The sequence below is a fragment of the Hylobates moloch genome, unplaced genomic scaffold, assembly GCF_009828535.3.
Source record: "Hylobates moloch isolate HMO894 unplaced genomic scaffold, HMol_V3 SCAFFOLD_16, whole genome shotgun sequence".
Taxonomy (NCBI): domain Eukaryota; kingdom Metazoa; phylum Chordata; class Mammalia; order Primates; family Hylobatidae; genus Hylobates; species Hylobates moloch.
In genome coordinates, this window is record NW_026652291.1 from 38242282 (window position 1) to 38265054 (window position 22773).

A 22773-nucleotide genomic window follows, 5' to 3' on the forward strand; every position below is an offset into this window, starting at 1 on the left:
TTGTTTTGGGCAAGGAAAGAAGTAGCTGAAATGATTCAGTTAACTTTGTGAGATTTTGATTTGTGGTATGATTTTGAAGTGTTAGACAAGGGTTGGGGGCACTGGATTTGAGACATAAGAATGAAATAAAACATAAGGAAAACATCAGAGTGACCAGACCTGATCAATGATTATTTAGGACAAATTGCTAAGTTGGATGGATTCATTTAATATCTTTTTTTAAAGAAATCTTACGCTTTTCTAATAAAGTCATACTCATGTATTGTAGTGAAAGGTACGTTTTCCACTGAGCAGCACCTGCCTCTATCTTTCTGCATCTTATATTCCTGTATCCCTTTCCTATTTCTAATGGTTTCTGTTTTTCTCTTCCTACTTTACTCTCACTCTCTCCTGTTGTTGTTGTTGTTGTTGTTTAATCTTTGTACTTTCTCTTCTAACACATCAGACTTACAAGTTGCCCTTCTGTCATTGTTTACTTACACTGAAATAGCTCAGTGGTTATCATAAAAAAAAAAAAATAGATCAGTGTTCTGGGGAGAAATTTATTTCAGTGACTTCTGTGCCCTCAGTAAAAGTAGGATAATGTCTGTGGGTGATAACAGCAATTCCCACATTGAACCATTTTTTATCTTTTTGAGCTCCTAGTCCTGGAAGAAAGCTCCCTGGAAGATTGCTGGTGAGCCTATAGTTCTTTCCACAGCTATAAAAGCAGAATCTTTATTTTGACTGTAGGGCTTCAGGAGAAGCCATTATGAGAGAGGAATCCTTGCTTGATAGATATGACTGGCTTCTCCTAAGGAAATGGTTCTCAAATCTGAGCGTGCATTAGAATCACTTGGAAGTCTATTAAAACACAGAATTCTATGCCCCATCCCCAAGCTTATGATTCAGTAAGATGGGGTGAGGCCTAAGCATTTATGTCTTTTTTTTTTTTTTTGAGATGGAGTCTCACTTTGTCGCCCAGGCTGGAGTGCAGTGGCGCAATCTCGGCTCACTGCAAGCTCCGCCTCCCGGGTTCACGCCATTCTCCTGCCTCAGCCTCTCCGAGTAGCTGGGACTACAGGCGCCCGCCACCACGCCCGGCTAATTTTTTTTTTTGTATTTTTAGTAGGGACGGGGTTTCATCGTGGTCTCGATCTCCTGACCTCGTGATCCGCCCGCCTCGGCCTCCCAAAGTGCTGGGATTACAAGCGTGAGCCACCGCACCCGGCCGCATTTATGTCTTTAACCAGTTCCCAGGTGATCCAGCGTCCTCATTTTGAGAACAACTCATATAGAAACCTTAGATAGTTAATGATGCTTTACTTGAGCAGCCAAGAGCCAACACTTTGAATGTCTTGGCACTTGTATCTAGAGGCTCTGGGATTGTGAAAAATGCAGTGCTCAAGCAGCTAAAGCAAACTACTCTGATTTCAAGGTTTGTGGCTCTCCTAAAGATCACCCATATTCCTTTGTTTCCCTTGGCCTATACTTTGTTAGGAAAGAAGACTTTTTAGAGAAACCAGCTTTGGTAGTTAATCCTCAGTTGAATAAGATATTTTTGTATATATATTTATTTGTATGTATGTGTAAATATATATATATATATATATATATATTTTTTTTTTTTTTTTGCAACAGGGTCTTGCTCTGTCACCCAGGCTGGAGTGCAGTGGCTCTGTCATGGCTCATTGCAGCCTCAATCCCCCAGGATTAGGTGATCCTTCCACTTCAGCCTCCCTAGTAGCTGGGACTACAGGCGCATGCCACCATGCTTTGCTAAATTTTTGTATTTTTTTTGTAGAGACAGGGTTTTGCCATGTTGCCCAGGCTGGTCTCGAACTCCTTGTCTTGAGCGATCTGCCCATGGGATTACAGGTGTGAGATGCTGCACTTGGTCCTATGATACATTTTTTGTCAGAGGAGCCATTTTAAAGAAGATACATTTTTTTTAAATCTACACTGTTAAAAATGAATTATTAGTGACAATAATGATCATTTACTGAGCAACTAGTATGTCCAAAGCCCTCTGTGTACTTTCATCACTATGCTTCTCAGAACCTTACAATGTACCTAGTGTGTTTACTGTTTTCATTTCATTATACTCTTTCAAGGAATTCCCTAGAGCACACCTATATTTGACTTTAGCATGCATTCTATTATTCATTTTAGCAGATCTTCACAGTGGTTAAGATTACATTATAAGAAACATGAAAAGGTCTCCTGGCAGGAGAATGCTTAAAGTCTATCTAGGACAAACGACTTAATGTTCATTTTTGAGAAGTTTTGCAGGGACAGACTTCACAATGTACAGAACCTACAGAAACTGGTTCTGTTGTTTATCAGTATATAATAAATGATAAGTATTTATTTACTTAAGGGTCAGTGTCTTGCTCCATCACCCGGGTTGGAGTGCAATGGCTTGATCATGCTCACCAAAGCTTCGAACTCCTAGGCTCAAGTGACCCTCCCACTGTTGTTTTAGTGATGGGGTTTTGTTAAGTTGCCCAGGATGGTACTCCCACTGTAGCTTCTGCAGTTGATGGGATTACAGGTGTTTAAGCCACTTTGCCCAGGTTGTTTTTTAAATTGATTGCTATATTACCTAATAATAAAATTTTCCTGTGTTAAAATAATTTTTACTTTAAATCTACTTTTTAAATGTAGCTTTCTATGAACTTCCTCATACATTCGAATATGGTCATTGTCACCTATTAACATTCTCCTATCACCTCAATTTTTTTTTTTTTTTCTTGAGACGGAGTCTCGCTCTGTCGCCCAGGCTAGAGTGCAGTGGCGCAATCTCGGCTCACTGCAAGCTCCGCCTCCCGGGTTCACGCCATTCTCCTGCCTCAGCCTCTCCGAGTAGCTGGGACTACAGGCGCCCGCCACCACGCCCGGCTAATTTTTTTTTGTATTTTTTAGTAGAGACGAGGTTTCACCGCGGTCTCGATCTCCTGACCTCGTGATCCGCCCGCCTCAGCCTCCCAAAGTGCTGGGATTACAAGCGTGAGCCACCGCGCCCGGCCTCAATTTTTTTTTACTACACTAAAAATATTTAATCAGTTTTGTGCTCTTTTCCCCAGTTCTTCTCTAGGTTCAATTTATTGGGTAGTTTAGTGGAAAGATTACTTTAGACATCCAGTGTGGTACAGAACCATGTTTGTACTGTATTCAACGTGAGTCAAATCTACATTAGGCTTTTTGTTCAGTTTGCTTGAACCTATCTTCCTCCCTCTTTCCTTCCTTCCTCCCACCCTATATTTTATCTATATCTATACCTACATGCATTTTGAACAGTTACCATGTGTCTGGTATTGTGAGGGTTTTAATATCAGCTATTTAATCCTTATTGCAATTCTACAAATAATAGATATTATTCCCATTTTACAAATGAGGAAACAGATCTGAAGAAGTTAAGTAACTTGCCCAAGATCCTAGAGCTAATGAGGTAGAGAAGCCAGGATTTGAACCCAGAGATCTGACTGCAAAGCTTATTCTCTGTTTTTGTTTGTTTTTTGAGGCAGGGTGTCACTCCGTCACCCAGGCTGGAGTGCAGTGGCGTAATCTCAGCTCACTGCAACCTCCACCTCCCAGGTTCAGGTGATCCACCTCAGCCTCCTGAGTAGCTGGAACTACAGACACATGCTACCGCACCCAACTAATTTTTGTAGAGACAGGGTTTCACCATGTGGCCCAGGCTGGTCTCGAACTCCTGGACTCAAGCTATCTGCCTCCCTTGGCCTCCCTAAGTGCTGGGATTACAGGTCTGAGCCATCATGACCTGTGGCAAAGTTCATTCTCTATTGGCTGTGTTAAACTGTCTCCCAATGAGTGCATCCTAGATTCAATTTACTTTTAAAATTATATGTGTAATCAATTATATAATGAAAGTTTAATAGAAACATCTATCAATAGCTACAACAAATATTTATTCCTTTATCATCAACTATGCCCAAACTGTGGTTTCTTCCCAGACTATAGAAATAAAATATCATTGTATTTACATTTTTTGGAATTTTGCTTTTCCAGCTTATAATTCCTTATTACTAACGTAGCTCTTTTCTTTTTTCTTTCTTCTTCTTCTTTTTTTTAAATAGAGACAGGGTCTTCCTATGTTGCCCAGGTGGGTTTCGAACTCCTGGGCTCAAGCAGTCCTCCTGCCTCAGCCTCCCAAAGTGCTGGGATTATAGGCATGAGCCACCATGCCAGCCATAGCTCTTTTCATTGAAATTCTGCCTATGGCTTTTTCTAATGGGGTTCTGTTGTTTCACGAAATCGACATACTATTTCCTGGTTAGCCATTTTCCCAATTGTGAGCATTTGGATTACTTACAGGTTTTCCATATGAAACGCTATGTTCAGATAAGTTATTTTCCCCTTTGAATTATTTCTTTGACATGTTACCATAAGTAAAGGAGTACAAACATTTGGGGTGTGAATTTAATTGACAGCCATTTACAGTGACACCAAGAGTGTTGTTGACACCTAATGAAAAGCTAACTGGTAATTGCTTAACTTGTATTTCTTTAATGATTAGTGAGGTTGATTCCTTCTCAAGTAGTTGTCTTCTGGAGTAAATTTTCTATTTACGTCCTTAAATTATTTGTTAATTGGATCCCTTACAAATTCCTACCAACTACTTATATATAAAGGTAATCTATTGTACTTTTTCGTTTCTTTCTTTTTTTTTTTTTCCGAGATGGAGTCTTGCTCTGTCACCCAGGCTGGAGTGCAATGGCGCGATCTTGGCTCACTGCAGCCTCAGTCTCCCGGGTTCAGGCAATTCTCCTGCCTCAGCCTCCCAAGTAGCTGGGATTACAGGTGCCTGCCACCACACCCAGCTAATTTTTGTATTTTTAGTAGAGACGGAGTTTCACCATGTTGGCCAGGCTGGTCTCAAACTCCTGACCTCATGATCCACCCGCCTTGGCGCCCCAAAGTGCTAGGACTACAGGCATGAGCCACCGTGCCCGGCCTATCATGCTTTCCCCCCCACTCTGTTGTCATACATATATGAGTGTATTTTTTTTAAATGATTTATTTGGCAGAGATTTGTAATTGTTATGCAATCAATCAACTTGGAACTCTATTCCCTCAGAGGTTCACATTTGCTCAGGTCTCTGCTCAAATGGCCTTGACCACCTGTATAAAATATCTCTCCACCCTTTTCTAATCACTCTAATCACTCTCACTCTCTATTCTCTCTCTCTTTTTATTTTCATCACAGCACATTCCAGCTGGCATAACATATTGTATTGGTTTATCATCTGTGTCCCCCACTAGAATAAAACACTCCATGAGATAGGGACTTGATCATTTTTGCTGCTGTATCCCCAGTGCCTAGTGCATAGGAAGTGCTCATAAATATTTTTGAGTGAATCACGTAAACTCTGCCATTGAAAATTACTTTTTTTGCATCAGCGGACAATAAATGATCTTTCCTCTGTAAATGAGGCAATGATACCATTCCATTTTCCTCTGGCTCATTATAGTTTTAAAATAATTTACTCTTTTCCTATCTGAAATTTTTTTATGGTACATCATGAATCTTTGACCAACATTTTCCTAGAATTTTGCTTTTTCCTTGCTTCTTTCTTTTTTCTTTTTTTTTTTTGAGACGGAGTTTCACTCTGTCACCCAGGCTGGAATGCAGTAGCATGATCTTGGCTCACTGCAACCTCTGCCTTCTGGGTTCAAGCAATTTTCCTGCCTCAGCCTCCCGAGTAGCTGGGATTACAGGTGCCCACCACCACGCCTGGCTAATTTTTGTAGTTTTTAGTAGAGACAGGGTTTCACCATCTTATCTTGGCCAGGCTGGTCTTGAACTCTTGACCTCGTGATCTACCCACCTCAGCCTCCCAAATTCTGGGATTAGAGGCATGAGCCACTGCGCCCGGCCTCTTTCCATGCTTCTTTTGAATTCATATCAGTTTGGATCTATTTTTGTTTCTTTTCTTTCTTTCTTTTTTTTTTTTTGAGACAGGCTGGAGTGCAGTGACATGTTCATAGCTTACTGTAACCTTGAACTCCTGGGCTCAAGAGATCCTCCTGCCTCAGCCTTCCCGTAGCTAAGACTATAGTCAAGTGCCATCACACCTGGCTACTTTTAAATTTTTTTTGTAGAGACAGGGTCTCGGTAAGTCGCCCAGGATCGTCCTCCTACCTCAGACTCCCAAAGTGCTAGCATTACAAGCAAGAGCCACTGTGCCTGGTTATGTCTTTATTTCTATATTCTAAACTTTGCACTGGTAGTTCTGATGGCCATTTAATTATAACATGGCTTAATATTTTATAGGATTGTGTAGCTCTTAGACATTTTTCATCCCAATTGTTTCCTTGAGTTTTTTTTTCTTTAACTTTTTTCTATGGAAAATCAAACATACTAAATTAGAGAGAATAGTATAAGAACTGGAAAACTATTTTTTGAATGCATAATAGAATATTTTTTAACAATGCAAAATAATGATCCTAGCATTTCTGCTTTCCTTTATATTAGGCAGTCTTTGTAAGTCCCAAGTTTATAATGAAAATATTTTCACCATGTACAAAATAGTTCCCAAAATTATAGTAACATATTACCATTGTTCTTTTAATTCACCAAGCCAGCTTTGAGCCCTTCTCTGTGTCCAGCATGTGTTCTAAGAGGTGTGAAGGATACCATACAAAGAAGAGTGCTCCCTGCCTGCAAGGTGCTTATAATCCAGTTGGGAAGATAAAAACTTTAAGTGAAAGAACTGGAGACTATCCTGCCATCATCCTAGCTTTATCCTCTGTAAAAGCCAATGATAGGCAGCTTATAAGATTAAATACATAGCAAATGAAACAGAGAAAGCAGCTAAGAGCCTGCAATACATGAGCCAGAAACAACAGTCTCCAAATGCATGATTAAGTATCTGTCAGCACTGGCCCAGAACAGGGAGGCTGACATTATTTATCCTCAGCCAAGCCAGGGAGGTGGTCATACCTAGTGCAATGCTAAGCACTCAACTGGTCAGTGAATTTTTTAAAACAGTTTTAAATGTGAACCGAATGGTCCAGTTTCTGATTTTTGTTGTTGTTGTTACATTAATAAGTTCTTTAGTGGCGATTTCTGAGATTTTGGTGCACTCATCACCCAAGGACTGTACGCCGTAGTCAATGTGTAGTGTCTTACCCCTCTCTCCCCTCCTACCCTGTTTCCTTGAGATGTTTACCCCTATCTTTTCCACATCCTTTTTTTATACAATTTTATGATTTCTATGAGATATCTTATTGAGGTGTTAATTGGTATTGTATTTAAATCTACTTATGCAGAAGAAGAATCTAGTTTTCCTTATTCAAGTTGTCTTTTATTTCTGCCATTAAAGTTTTGTAATTCCATTTATATAGATAAGAGTATCAGCCTCACTAAATATTTGCTTTTTGTTGTTGCTATTGAAAAAGACACCCTTTTTTCAGTATATTTTTGGCATGTAAATTAAAACTATTTTTTGTGTTTACCTTATAATCTGTAACCTTCCAAAAGAAACTAAAATTTTATTGATTCTCAAATTTTCTAAATATGAATTGCCATTTGCAAAGAGTGATTTTAAAAATTCACAATTTTCTTTGTATTTCTGAGCCCTATCAGATTGCTAGAAACTTTTATATTACATAGAAATGTTAAAGGGAACATTTCCAATTTGTTCTAAGTTTTGTTTTTGTTTGAGACAGGGTCTCACTCTGTCACCCAGGCTGGAGTGCAGTGGCACAATCGTGGCTCACTGCAGCCTTGACCTCTCGGGTTCAAGCCATCCTCCCACCTCAGCCTCCCGAGTAGCTGGAACTACAGGAATGCACCACCACTCCTGGCTAATTTTTGTAGTTTTTGTAGAGATGGGGTTTTTACCATGTTGTGTTCTAAGTTCTAAATAGAACAATTATAAATTTCTTCATTAAAAATAATATAGGCTCTGGTTTGTGGTAAATGTTCTTTATTGTGCTAAAGGAAAACTCACTACTATGTGGATCTTTTCTGTGATCAAGAATATCAAACAGACCAGACGCAGTGGCTCATGCCTGTAATCCCAGCACTTTGGGAGGCTGAGGCAGGCGGATCATGAGGTCAAGAGATTGAGACCATCCTGGCTAACATGGTGAAACCCCATCTCTACTAAAAATACAAAAATTAGCCGGGTGTGGTGGCGGGCACCTGTAGTCCCAGCTGCTCGGGAAGCTGAGGCAGGAGAATGGCGTGAACCCGGGAGACAGAGCTTGCAGTGAGCCGAGATCGCGCCACTGCCCTCCAGCCTGGGCGACAGAGTGAGATTCCATCTCAAAAAAAAAAAAAAAAAAAAAAAAGAATATCAAACTTTATCAAATGTGTTTATAGTACCACGGCTATTCTACTCTTCTATATTTTAATAATGATTAATATTAACCATTCCCTTAATTTTATACTACACTTGCTGTATTTTCCCTGCTAAGATTGTAAAATTTTAGCATTTATTGTCACAAGTAGAATTAACTTTTTCCTTTTCTCGTTACTGCACTTGACTAGTCTTTAAAAAAGAAAAAGCAAAAAAGTTATTAGTTGGAAGTGCAGAGAAGGATAAGGGATACATAGAGAATATGTATAGAAGAAAATATAGGGAAGTATAGAGATGTATCTTTAATAAAATTACAAGTACCCATAATCACTACTGAAGTCAATGCCCCAACTCCGAAATATGTGAACACTGTGATTCTCTTTTCTTTTTTTTTTTTGAGACAGAGTGTTGCTCTGTTGCCCAGGCTAGAGTGGGGTGGCACGATCTCGGTTCACTGCAACCTCCACCTCCAGGGTTCAAGCAATTCTCGTGCCTCAGCCTCCGGAGTAGCTGGGATTACAGGCACCCGCCATCACGCCTGGCTAATTTTTTAGTAGAGACGGGGTTTTGCCATGTTGGCCAGGCTGGTCTTGAACTCCTGACCTCAGGCTATCCACCTGCCTCAGCCTCCCAAAGTGCTGGGAGTACAGGTGTGAGCCACTGCACCCGGCCTCTGTTATATTTCCTGAAGCACGTACAACAATTGACATCAGGTAGACAGCCCAGAATGCCAACTGTGAGAAGCTGACATGAAAATAAAAATTAGCCAAGGTTGAACCAAATGTGTGTCATCCAGAGTTGACTATATCATCATTCAGTTACACTACATCTGTCTCTGAGAATCTTCAGTGGCACATGCCTGAGTTAAGAGACTAAAGCACACACTTCTTTATTAATATTTCATGTCTTAGAATTCCTTTGGCATGTTCCTGCCTCACATACCTGGATTCTTCAGCCTTGAGAGCTGTGCTCTGAAAATCAGGCATCTTTTCTTTAGAGGTCTTATCCTCCTTCTCCTTGGATGTATTTGCCTGACTTTCTACTGGAGTCAAGGTAGTTTGAAAATATCTTTTACCTTCAAAAGTCAGTGTTATGTTTGAGATGGTGACATGTTTTGAGGATTCTTTCAAGTCACTCTTACTTGTATCTTGTAGACACCCAGGCTTCAGAATGTTTTTCAATTTTTCCTTTAAAAATAAAAAGCAGCAGCAAATCAGGTAACCGGAGAGCATCAGGTAATAGGTGTTTGTGGAACAGTATCTAATACAGACACCATTTCATTCATCGTCACTGAACGCCCATGAGGAGTAGTAAGGAGGGAGTGAGGCTTAGAATGGCACGACCATGGGGAGAGCCCTGGGTGTGTTGGCGGCAGGCTGTGTGGGAGCCAGGGCCTGCGCCAATGCAGCCTGACACATGTTCCCCAACTCGTGTTGTCACCTCACAGAAGACAGTTGGCATCTAATTACAGTACTTCTCTGTGAATTGTCATCATAAGAAAAGTTTCCCAGAAATGCCACTGATTCCCCAGTCTGAGTTTGGTCTTAATTAGGGCATCTGAGAGGTTACAGGGGCTGGGGGCTCATAATATAAAAGAAATTTTTTTTTTTGTCAAAAGACTTGGAACCTGTATCTAAAACTTAATACTCTAAAATCCCCCCCTCCTCCTAATTTCCCAATTTCTGTTAATGTATCACCTCTCCTAGCCGCTCTCTGATTCGCTCAGAATCACTCAGGGCTCAAGGCAGTTGGTCAGCAAGCCCTAAAGCCAACTTTCTAATGTCCTTCATGTCTGCACCTTCTTCTTTCCACTGCCCCTGCCTAGTCCATTACTTCTTGATATGGTTTAGATGTTTTGTTACTTGAAAATCTCATGTTGAAATGTGACCTCCAATGTTGGAAGTGGGCCTAGTGGGAGGTATTTAGGTCTTGGGGGCAGATCCCTCGTGAATGGCTTAGTGCTGTCCTCACCATAATGAGTGAGTTCTCACTCTAAGTTGATGCGAGATTTGGTTGTTTAAAAGAGGCTGGCACCTCCTTCCTCTCTCTTTTGCTCTCTCTGGCCATGTGATGTGCTGGTTCCCCTTCTCTTCCACACGATTGTAAGTTCCCTGAGGCCCTCACCCGAAGCAGATGCCAGCATTGTGCTTCCTTTACCACCTACAGACCCATGAGCCAATTAACCCTCTTTTCTTTATTAATTGCCCAGCCTCAGATATTTCTTTATAGCAATGCAAGAATGGCCTAATACACCTCTATTACATTTCCTTAAAAATGATGTAATAATTTTCTTCCTTAAGGATAAAACTTCACTTTTCCCTGACAATGAAAGTCATACATATTTATTATAGCATATTTGGAAAATCCTATAATGAATAAAGCTAAAGGTAGGATATTATTGCTTGCCAAGGCGGGTGGATAACTTGAGGCCAGGAGTTTGAGACCAGCTTGGGCAACATGCAGAAACCCCATCTCTACTAAAAATACAAAAATTAACTGGGCATGTGGTGGGCGCCTGTAATCCCAGCTACTTTGAAGGCTGAGGCATAAGAATCGCTTGAACCTGAGAGGTGGAGGTTGCAGTGAGCCGAGATCTCACCACTGCACTCCAGCCTGGGCAATGGAGTGAGACTGTCTCAAAATAATAATAATAATGATGATGATAATAATAATAATAAATCATTGCTTGTATGATGCCACTGCCCAGAAACAACTACTTCTATGCACATTTCACTCTGATCTTTCTATTTACTTTATGTCTCCTTAGATCATCTTGAAGTTCTGTCTCCTACCTTTTTCGCTTAACATTTTATTATAAGCATTTTCCTCCTGTCATTAAAAATTGTGTAGAACTATTTGAATTTTTCCTAATTAAAAATTAGGTTTTTTTTTTTTTTTTCGTTTGTTTGTTTTTTGAGACAGGGTCTCACTCTGTTGCCCAGGCTGGAGTGCAATGGCACGATCTTGGCTCACTGCAACCTCTGCCTCCCGGGTTCAAGTGATTCTCCTGCCTCAGCCTCCCAGGTAGCTGGGATTACAGGCACCCACTACCACACTGGCTAATTTTTATTTTTTAGTAGAGACAGGGTTTTGCCATGTTAGCCAGGCTGGTCTCAAACTCCTGACCTCAGGTGATCTGCCCGCCTCGGTCTCCCAAAGTGCTGGGATTACAGACATGAGCCACCGTGCCCATCCCTACCACCTTTCTTTTCTTTTCTTTTGTGTTTTTTGAGACAGGGTGTGACTCTGTCACCCAGGCTCGAGAGCAGTGGCACAATCTTAGCTCACTGCACCCTCTGCCTCCAAGGGTCAAGTAATCCTCCCACCTCAGCCTCCCTAGTAGCTGGGACTACAGGCATACACCACCATGGCCAGCTAATTTTTGTATTTTTAGTAGAGATGGGGTTTCGCCATGTTTCCCAGGCTGGTCTCGAACTCCCAAGCTCAAGCAATCCACCTGTCTTGGCCTCCCAAAGTGCCGGGATTACAGATGTGAGCCACTGCACCAGCCTTTTTTCTATTGTGGACCTAGAAGAAGTTTTACAGCAGTAGTCTTCAAACAGATCTCTTTGCCTATAATCCATCCTGCCATTAGATTAATCTTTTAAAAACACAGCTCCTTCATTCCCTTACACAGGAGACTTTGGTCACTAAGATTTGCCCAAAGAGTGAAGTTCTCACTTTTAAATTTGGCTCTCAAGGTTTTTAAGCAACTTTCCAGTCCTATATTCTACTATTCTCCACATATATTATTCTCTAGCCCAACTGAACGAAACATTTTTGGACGTGACTGTGTTTTTCCACTCTCTGGCCTTTTCTAAAGCCACTCACTTTGTTTTGCTTTTTATTATCCTATTTCCATCCTCATGTTTACCCATCGAAATTCCATCCCATCCTTCAAGGTACTGGGTACTGCTATATATTTTTAAACCGGAAATTAACCCTTACATTGTATTAATATCCTTATTTTAGAAGTGAGGAAACTGAGGCTCATGTGGATTCTGTGACTTGGGCGAAGTCCCACAAGTAATATGAGCTGTAGGTTGAGAGTCTAACTTGGTTCTGATTCTGATTCCAAAATTCTTTCCATTTCTGATGCTGGGCTAAGATTTATGTTAAGGGTGGTCACTGCCTATTTCAGGAGACATCTTACAACTCCTTTACACCAGGGTTCAGAGATTGAATCTCACTATTAAAATTAGGTTATTCAGAGTAGGTAGGTTCCATAGCATTTTGATAATCAATGTCAGCTAACCAAGAAGTGTGATCTTGGTAATCCCTCTAGTTCTCAATTATTAAAGCATGAAAGTCTTCGGTGACACGTACCTTCTCCTCTTGCTTGGCCCTGATTAAGTCATTGTTTTCAAACACCACTGTGACTCCCGAGCAGTTTGTAATATCAGAGCTGTCTGTGACTTCTGTGGCTTCTCTGACTTCTATGACTTCTGTGACAATTCTTACATCTGGGACCTCTGGGACCTCATTTTCTGGAAGATCTGTGACATCTGTGATGTCGGTGATGTCTGTGAATTCTGAGAAATCTATGCTGTCCCTGACATGTTCAGGGCCTGTACCTGCATACATGTATGGGGTCAGGATGGCTGTGAACGCTGTGATATCCATCACATCCGTGGAGCCTGTGATGTCTGTGCTATTCGTAATTCCTGAGAGATTTGAAAACTCTGACACTTTGGAAACTTTGGCTTTCTCCTGATTCAAGAGGGAGATGAGGGCCACCCATTGAGAAAACAAGGTGTCCTGTTTATATGCAGAGGTGCAGAGCTGTAAGTAGTAGGCTCGACCACTCACCAGCTTTACTTTCAGGCGCATGTTCTCCGCATCATGCACAGACAGAGTCACAAACTGCAGGGGGAGAAACCTGCAAACAAGCACACAGTAACATCATCTGGAGACCTGATTGGAGGCTTATAAAAAGGCCTTTCATATATATATATATTTGTTTGTATGTTTTGAGACAAGGTCTCACTCTGTTGCCCAGGTTGGAATGCAGTGGTGATGTGATCATGGCTCACTACAGCCTCGACTTTCTGTGCCTAAGTGATCCTCCCACCTCATCCTCCCGAGTAGCTGGGACAACAGGTATGTACCACCAACGCCTGGCTAATTTTTGCATTTTTTTGTAGAGACAAGGTTTCACCATGTTGCTCAGGCTGGTCTTGAATGCCTGGGCTCAAGCAATTCATCTGCCTTGGCCTCCCAAAGTACTGGGATTACAGGTGTGAGCCACCGTGCCCAGGCTCTTTCTTATATTTTATAGTAGTTTGAAGAGTGAGGCTCAAGACACCAAATTTGCCTCCCAGATAGGTCTGGGTAGGGGCTCCTGAGGACCATCTCATCTTAATCATATACCTAAGGCTCTGATGTATAAAAACATCAGAATGGGCTGGGTGCAGTGGCTCATGCCTGTAATCCCAGCACTTTGGGAGGCCAAGGCAGGTGGATCACCTGAGGTCAGGAGTTCAATACCAGCCTGACCAATATGGTGAAACCCTGTCTCTACTAAAAATACAAAAATTAGCTGAGCGTGGTGGTGTGTCCCTGTAGTCCCAGCTACTCGGGAGGCTGAGACAGGAGAATCACTTGAACTGGGAGGTGGAGGTTGTAGTGAGCCAAGATCGTGCCACTGCACTCCAGCCTGGGTGACAGTGCAAGACTCCGTCTCAAAAACAAAACACATCAGAATGTCAACTATTTACCATGAGAAAGTGTCCATTTAAATTAATCCTTCAAAGTTGACTTAAAGTTAAGCAATTTGCTCATGATCATAGACAAAGTTAGTGGCTGAGACAAGACCAGAGCTAATTCTGTTGGAAGCTAGGATGCTGTGGAAGAGGAGGCATGTTCTAGAAAGGCAGTTTACTATGAGTCTTCAGTTCCTGTTAGTTAGGTTTAGTTTTTAAAAAATTAACTGCCTGTTTGATACCCATTGTCATACATGATTTCGCCCGTCTTCAAGGATGCTTCTCTTTGTCATTTGCAGCAGGGAGCGTGAGTGAGATGCTCCATTGGCGCAATTGTCATCAGTGTCTCCATTTTCAGATCCACAGGGGTAATGCACATATTCTGAGAGATCTTTAACCTCTTCTCTTTGTAACTCACCTGGTGAGCACCAGTTTCTCTGCAGGAGGAGATGTCAGGAGACTTTTAAACAGGGGTTCTGTATCTTTTTGGGCACCAGGGGTCAGATGTGCCAGTAGCATCACATTGGGGATCTTGTGGGTGGAGCTGGAAGAACAGATGCCTACGGTCACCCAGTTGGCTCGGTTATGAAGGTAAATGGATTCACCTCTCCTGTTGACCTGAGTGCAGAAAACAGGAAAAGGTGTTATATGATGAAATGTGTGGCTTTGACAACCTTGCTTGCCTGAGAGTGTAAAAGAGGGCAAGAAATAAAGGAGGAATGAACCACGATGTATTTGTTCCTTCACTTGCTCATGCTAATTCTTGGAGATACCACAGGGAACAGACACGGTCTCTGACCCGTGAGGGTCTAACAGGGAAGGCAAACATTAAACAATTTAAGTATGTGACTAATTATTACTGTAAGAAGTTTTACCAAGTACAAGATCAGGATGTTACGGGAGCACATAACAGAGGACTTGACTTAGCTTAGAGTGGGGAGATAGGCAGTGATGTTCTGGTAACAGTTAGGTCTTGGGAGGTACACACATTTACACATAAGTTCAAAATGTTACTGACATAAAAGACAAGTAGCACACAAATTTACAAATAATATGCAATATTCTTTAGTCTTTAGTTTAAATTCCATAGAGCCAATTATAAATTCCACAAACTCTTGCCAAACTCGTCTTATATTTATAACCTTAGAAGTATAGATAATAGTAAAATGTAGTAAAAGAATAGGAATGATGAGTTTTGAATATTTATTGCCCTTATTTTAGATATAATGTGTTTATAAAATTTAATTTTTAAGAATTTAATTTTTTTTTTTTTAGGTGGAGTCTCGTTCTGTTGCCCAGGCTGGAGTGCCATGGCGTGATCTCGGCTCACTGCAACCTCCGCCTCCCAGGTTCAAGTGATTCTCCTATCTCAGCCTCCCAAGTAGCTGGGATTACAGGCACGTGCCACCAAGTCCGGCTAATTTTTGTATTTTTAGGAGAGATGGGGCTTCACCATGTTGGTGGGGCTGGTCTCGAACTCCTGACCTCGGGTGATCCACCCACCTTGGCCTACCAAAGTGCTGGGATTACAGGCGTGAGCTGCTCGCTGTGCCTGGCCTATAATTTAATTTTTAATAATGGCTGTGTTTAACAACTGGCTTGCAAATTTCCTGAACACGTACCAATCGACCAGTTCCGGCACACCCCTGGATATAGAGTCACGGAAGTCTTCCCTGAGGAAGAGACGTCTAGCTGATACCTGAACTATGTGGGATATAAACTGGCTGGGTTGAGAGGAGAGGTTTCCAGGTAGAGGAACAGCATGTATAAAAACCCCAAAGTCCAAGAAACTTGGCCAGTAAAATCTCTGCCACTTGGTAGAAGAAGAGACTGGAGGATGGGCAGACAGGGAAATAAAGGAAGGCAGAGAGGAGCTACACTGTGGTTTCTCAGCTGTATGATAACTGGTTCAATTAAAAAATACATCATTGAAAGAAAGAGGTTGTAGCTCACACTATTGATAACCTACCCAAACTGTGCCCCTCTTCTTCCGGATTAACAGAATCCTGGTTTTGTCCAATATCATGGCTCAGGGATAATGACCCAGCTCAGGGATTAAATCCTCATTAACTTAAATGGGTAGTGGTGGTTCCACTCCACCCCTTGCCAGTGACTGGTTTCAGCAGTGGCATGTGACCAGCAAGACATAGAGAATGTCTCCTCCAACCCTGGAAAACCTTTCTCAGAGCCACCAGGATGAGATGAGTATCTTCTACTGCTGGCAGCTGTCATTGTCCTGTTTGGATGTGATGCCCTGAGGGGAGCTGGCTCGAAGGTGACAGAGCAAAAAGAGAGAAACTGAGTCTTCTACTGGGAGTGAGCTGATGCCCTGGGGCTCTTTCACTCTATTTGAGATAATCGCTTTCTTTTAAATTTTTTAAAAAATATTTATTTGTTTGTTTTTAGAGACAAAGTCTTGTCTTATCATCCAGGCTGGAGTGCAGTAGTGCCATCCTAGCTCACTGCAGCCTGAAGCTCCTGGGCTTAAGCAATCCTCCCTCCTCAGCCTCCTGAGTAGCTAGGAATATAGGTGTGCAGCACTGCACCCTGCTAATTTTTAAAAATGTTTTTAGAGATGGGATCTCACTTGTTGCCCAGGCCAGTCTTGAACCTGGCCTCAAGTGATCCTCCCCCCTTGTCCTTCCAAAGTGCTGGGATTGGGATTATAGCCATGAGCCACTGCACCCAGCCTAATTGTTTTTCTTTTTTCATTTAAACCTGTTCAGTCAGGAATCTTGGTAACTTGCTGCCAAAGACATGCTAACCAGGTGGGGTTGTGCAACTTGAAGGGTATGAGTTATCAAATTATGATGGGGGCTACGTCTGACCTATAGATTGCTAACTAACCCCAATGTTGGACAAGTACTATGTAATTTCATTACAGTGTGCAAAAGGTAACTAACTTGGAAACGGCACAGGATGAAAGGTGAAAAAATGACAACATTATTAGCAGGAAAGAAGTATGTAGAAGGTACATTACATCAAATCATGACTTGTCACATGCGTTCTAGGGACATCACTAAAACATTAGATGTTTTAGGAGGCTTCACCTCCTGCCTGTCGTATACTGGAGGTGGGTAGCTCACACTAGTACTCAAGTATGAGTGCAGAGAACGTGTTTATGGAAGATGAAGTCTCCTTCCCTTTTTTTTTTTTTTTAAACAAGGAGTTTAGTTTTATTTTCTCTGTGCATTTGCAAAATACTCAGGACCAACATAAAAAAGAAATACCTCCTGTAGAAAACGTTACATTAAAATGGGGACTGGAGTGGGGGTGCTGAAAGGGATTAGTGCCTTAGCCCCAAGGAGCTACAGCATCTCTGATTGGTCCAAGGAATCGAAAATATATTGGGAAGATGTAACAGGAGGAAGGAAAATGTGGATTTACTGAGGAAGAGGGCTCCAAAGCAGGCCTCGAGGGGCAACTGGTGGCTGGCGAGTGGGTCTAGGTGGAGGGAGAGGCTGGTAGCCGTAGGGTGTGGGTTGTGGAGGGCCAGTGTATCCATCGGGGGGGCATCAGTGGAGGAGGTCCACACATACCACGTGGAGGCATAGGACCTGGGTGAGCCATGGGAGATCCGAATGGAGGCCCTCGGGGGGCATGCCCATTGGAGGAGGTCCAGGATGAGGCATTCCAGGTGGTGGTCAGGGCGGTGGCTGCCCCCCAGAGCCTGGGGGTCCAGAATGGGGATGTCCTAAGCCGTGAGGTCCATGGTGTGCCAGCTGCATCTGAGACATCCCTGGATGGGGCACTCCTCCTGGTGGGAATGGGTGAGCTTGGGAGTGTCCATGACCAGGATGTCCTGCCCCTGGGGTTCCTGCTGATGGGGGGCCATGTCCTGCAGCCCCAGGAGGCATAGGTGGTGGGGCATGGCTGGGGGTATCCCAGGTGGGAGGGCTCCAGGAGGTGGCACTGGGGATGGGAAGGAGCCAGGAGGAGGCATGCCTGGTGGAGGGAGCCCAGACCCAAATGATGATACCACAGGATTGGGGGCAGAGGGTGGAGGAGGTGCATCTGCAAACAGCTGATGAGGGCGGTCAAGCTGGGAGAGTGGGTTCTGAGCTGCCAGAAGTCGTCCGGCTGCTAAGCCATGGCGCTCACCCTTGGAGTCCTTCTTGAAGGCATAAGATACGGTGATAGGGCAGTTACAGAGGTACTGCCCATTCATGGCTTCAATTGCTGCATCTGAAGCATCAAATGAAGCAAAATTAATAAAGGCATAACCTTTGGAGTTGCCTGTGTCAGGGTCCCACATAATCTTAGGGGTTTGTAAGATGACCCCAAAGGCGCTGAAAGTATCATAAAGCAACTTCTCATCAATCTCAGGGTCCGGGTTCCCAATGAAAATGTTGGCATCTACATCCGGGTTTTTGTTGTGAGCTGATGCCTTGTTCACCTGTATTGGCTTCCCATAGAGTTTGATTATGTTCATGATCTTAATGGCATAGTCAGCATCATCCTTAGTCAAGAATTCACAAAGTCATAGCCTTGGTGCTGGCCAGTGACTCTATCCTTTGTCATGTGGGTGTTGACTACTGGTCCAGCCTGGGGAAACAGTTCCCACAGCAGCGGTTCACTAACCTTCTCATCCAGGCCCCCCACGTACACAGTAGCATCCTGGTTCTGCTCGGAGATGGGCCTGGCAGCCATGGCAAAAGAGCTCCTGCCATCCTCTTCTTGCCTTTTGAAGTGTCTGTTGTACTCCCTTGTCAACCCTCTGTGAAATCAGCTGAGCAGCTTCTCGAATGTGTTAAGAGTTAGAGGTAATAGCTCAGTGTTTAGTGTTAGACTTTGTTATGGAATTTCTAGGAACTTTAGAGGTATGACCCCTATCATTGAACTCATTTCACCATTTCTTTGTCTGAATATTTTAACGTTGAATATTTAGAGAAAAGTTAGCATTGCTCCCAAATGCATAGAAATGCAGTTTCATTCATAATGTAGGGACATTCTTATGAGAAGGAAGCTTTTCTCCCTGACACCATCTGACAATTGACCTTCAGAACTAAGAGTTAAGATTCATTGTAATCCCTAGTTGTGTCACAGATGTTCTTTAGAATGTCTTCTACGCCTAAGAAAGAAGTTATCTGTATGTTTCCCTGTGGCGGGAAATGCCAAAAATGGCTTCATGTAATTTTGGGAAGATTATGATGGAATGGCAATTATGGTAGAGTTAAGACAGAAGTCCTTCACAAGAGTTTTGGGGACATTTGAAGTAAATGTCCTTTAACATTGTAATTATTTCAGGTTTTTTAAAGTTCCCAAACTGTTCTCTTTAGTAGTATCACACATTCCCTTGGCACATTTAAAACAATTCTCCTACCATCCTTTTCAGTTTTCTTTGAGAACATTACTGAAGTTATTGGAACTTAACTCAGGCCTTGAATATGATTTACCTGGATAAAATTGCTCTCTAACATGGGAAGAGATACAAAAGGTGCATACTCTCCTCCATCCAACATATTTTGAAGATCTCTCGGATCATGGGAGTGTGGGGTGCAGAGAGCATCTTGCTTATTGATCCTCATGGTAGACTTGCTGGTGTTCTTCTTCATTGCGCTTGCACATAAACATAAAAAAACTGAGGGAATGGAAACACAATGGATGCAGAGAGAATTTAATATCATAATTAAGTTGCTTCATTTATTTATTAATTCAGCAGATTTTATCAATATCTGTGATATGCTTGGCACTGCACCAGGCACTTGTATTAATACATACATCTAAACAGGACTGGTAAGATCTCTGCCCTCATTCAGCTTACACTCTATGGGGAGACAGCTAGTAAGCAAGCCAAATGAAACTCAAACAAGATGTTGGATGATAGGACTATCAGGACTTGAAAACAGGTACATATAATAAAAAATGACCAGGGTATAGGGCTGGAGACACCTATTAGTGTATTAGGAAAGGCTTCTCTAGGAGGTCTCTCAATATATTCCTCCACAGACCATTATTTTCTGTCTTCCAAATTAATGGTACCCTCTTCATCATGCAGGATTCTCCAACCCCTTTTTGTAAGCAGGATATCAAAGCTATACTAAACTGAGAACACTTTTTCTGGACTATTCACCCGTAACTGAGGCTTAGCTCTTGGTTGCGTGCTCCTTATGAGACTCTTAAGTCGGTGGAAAAAATTGTCTTCCACAACACTGGTCCCTGCTGCCAAGGGGACCACTGCTGTAGGCAGCATCTTTAGTACATTAATTAAGTCTCCAGGAGAGAGAAAGAAGAAAATAAATCTTGGAAAGTAAAGTAAGTACAAGAAGAAGGAAGAGGGAAAGGAAGGAAAAGAGAAAAGGGCAGGAGAGGATGTGGCCATGCAGCCCACATGGTTTATCTGTAAGAACCATCAAATCTCACCACAACTCAGGCTGAGCCACAATCCTCTCTAAGAGATGAAGTTTTTAACTCACTTCAGTTTGAGCTGCCTCCTTTTCATGATGAAATCTTTTGTAAAAGAAACAACAAAAAGAAAATCAAATGTATACAGGCCAGGCACAGTGGCTCACATCTATAATCCCAGCACTTTGGGAGGCCAAGGTGGGCCGATTACTTGAGCCCAGGAGTTTGAGAACAGCCTGGACAACATAGCAAGATCTTGTCTCTACAAAAAACACAGAAATTAGCCAGGTGTGGTGGTGCATGCCTATAGTTCCAGCTACTTGGGAGGTTGAGGTGGGAGGATCACCTGAGCCTTGGGGGTTGAGGCTAGAGTGAGCTGTGATCTTGTCACTGCACTCCAGCCTGGGCAACAGAGCTAAAGCCTGTCTCAAAAAGAAAAAAAAAAAATAAAAGCGCTAATTTGTATACAGAAGAAACTAATTTCAATTCTAAACCTTACTGTTATTTCAAGTGTGAGGTCAAGACCTCAGAAAAAGTTAGAGTTCTTCTAAGTATACTGGGTAGGTGAAGCGGAGTCTGAGCTGTCTGAGCTGAGCTGTTGATGATCCTCACCATGGTCTTTTGGTGAGTGGAGCCAGAGTCATGAGTCCATAGCTCATAATTGGCCTGAAACTGCCAAACAGTGGAATCCTGAGCTTCTATGGCCAATGAGGATATTTGATAATGTGGCAAAGGAAGCAGTACAGATTGTATTACCCGGGTTGCATTTAATTGCTGTTTAAAGTGTGCTCCTTACGATTACCTGAAAACCTTTTGTTGACATCTTCTAGTAAGATTAAGAAAGCTCCTGGCCAGGTGCGGTGGCTCACTCCTATAATCCCAGCACTTTAAGAGGCCAAGGTGGGCAGATCACCTTAGGTCAGGAGTTCCAGATCAGCCTGGCCAATGTCGTGAAATCCTGTCTCTACTGAAAATATAAACATTAGCCTGGCGTGGTGACAGGTGCCTGTAATCCCAGCTACTTGGAAGACTGAGGCAGGAGAAATCACTTGAACATGGGAGGTGGAGGTTGCAGTGAGCCAAGACAGTGCCATTGCACTCCAGCCTGGGCAACAAGAGCAAAACTCCATCAAAAAAAAAAAAAAAAAAGAAAGAAAGAAGGAAAAGAAAAGAAAATTCCAGTATGAAACTTGTCAGAGGCTTAGAAGAAGGTCCTAAAGACTAGAGTGGAGCCCTTTAAGAAACGCACAGAGGATGATGGCACAGGAATAACAGCTAGATATTGTGTGGGAAAATTCCCATAAGAAAGCATTATTTAGGAGGCGAAGGTGGGCGGATCACCTGAGGCCAGGAGTTCAAGAACAGCCTGGCCAACATGGCGAAACCCCATCTCTACTAAAAAATACAAAAATTAGCCAGGTGTGGTGGCATGTGCCTGTAGTCTCATCTACTCCTAAAGGCCTCTCTGGGAGGTCTCTCAATATATGCCCACTTGGGAGGCTGAAGCAGGAGAATTGCTTGAACTCAGGAGGCAGAGATTGCAGTGAGCTGAGATCATGCCACTGCACTCCAGCCTGGGCGACAGAGCAAGACTGTGTCTCAACACACACACACACACAGACACACACACACACACACACACACACACAACCAAAAAGAAAGCATTAAGTTCTATAATTAGCACCATGTTTTCTTTCTTAGTGGCACATAAAATAATAATTGGTGGATCTCAGATTTGAGGAGATGCAGTAGTCAACTCTTGTTCATACAGAGTTAAGTGAAAGAGTGCACATTTTGGAAAAACAATTCACTCTGAGAAAATGAAAACACTGCATACTGGAGGGTGTGTCTACTGTTTACAGACACTTGCTAATCAGGAGATGCCACATGGCTGCTGGGATAGTGAAAGGCCTTTTCCACTGCTGTCATTTAGGAGATCTCCAGAACCCCTTGCATCTGAGAATTCTCCTTCCAGAGAGCAAAGAGTGGATGATCTTCCAGGGGAACAGGTGTAGCTGTGGATTCAGGACACAGAGAGGGAGGAGGAAGTGAGAGGAAAGGAAGGAATTCGGGGATATTTTGCAGCCACGACTGGGTCTCGCCCCTCTTGTCCTTTTTGAACAAAGTTGAGGTTAGCTGAGGAGCGGAAAATGTTAACAGGCTCTTTTATCAACTTTGCTGTGATGTTCTAAATATTTGTTCTGGAATTATTTTTACACTTTCAGATTATGTGTATAGCTGATAAGTGTGTGCTAAATTTTGCCTGGTTTTGTTGTAATTGTGATTTGAGATATCTGTGCACTACACCCCTCACCCCACCAACATCTCCAATTATCCTAGTTAATTAGTCCAGGCTTGGGCGTGGTGGCTCACGCCTGTAATCCTAGCACTTTGAGGCTGAGAGTGCCCAGCACTTT

The 22773-nt window shown here is 42.6% G+C and overlaps 1 protein-coding gene across 16 annotated transcripts in view; it reads right to left on the reverse strand.

The window, feature by feature from the left end:
- The window catches only part of GARIN2 (golgi associated RAB2 interactor family member 2), a 100081-nt gene that overhangs the window by 71965 nt on the left and 5343 nt on the right, over positions 1 to 22773 (reverse strand). For 10 of the 16 annotated variants that reach the window (XR_009210299.1, XR_009210300.1, XM_058429580.1 and 7 more), the window contains exons 2-6: positions 20375 to 20461; positions 19408 to 19592; positions 14430 to 14629; positions 12636 to 13188; positions 9252 to 9496 (exon numbers count right to left, since the gene is read on the reverse strand). Coding sequence is in view for 13 of the 16 variants with exons in the window: in XM_058429580.1 (XP_058285563.1) it covers positions 9252 to 9496; positions 12636 to 13188; positions 14430 to 14629; positions 19408 to 19566 (1157 nt within the window). In the remaining 3 variants the exon portion in view is untranslated. Of the gene's footprint in view, positions 1 to 9251; positions 9497 to 12635; positions 13189 to 14429; positions 14630 to 18592; positions 18749 to 19407; positions 19593 to 20374; positions 20462 to 20855; positions 20897 to 22773 lie in introns of those variants that run through there. The other 6 variants (XR_009210301.1, XM_058429588.1, XM_058429584.1 and 3 more) reach the window with 5 other exon arrangements.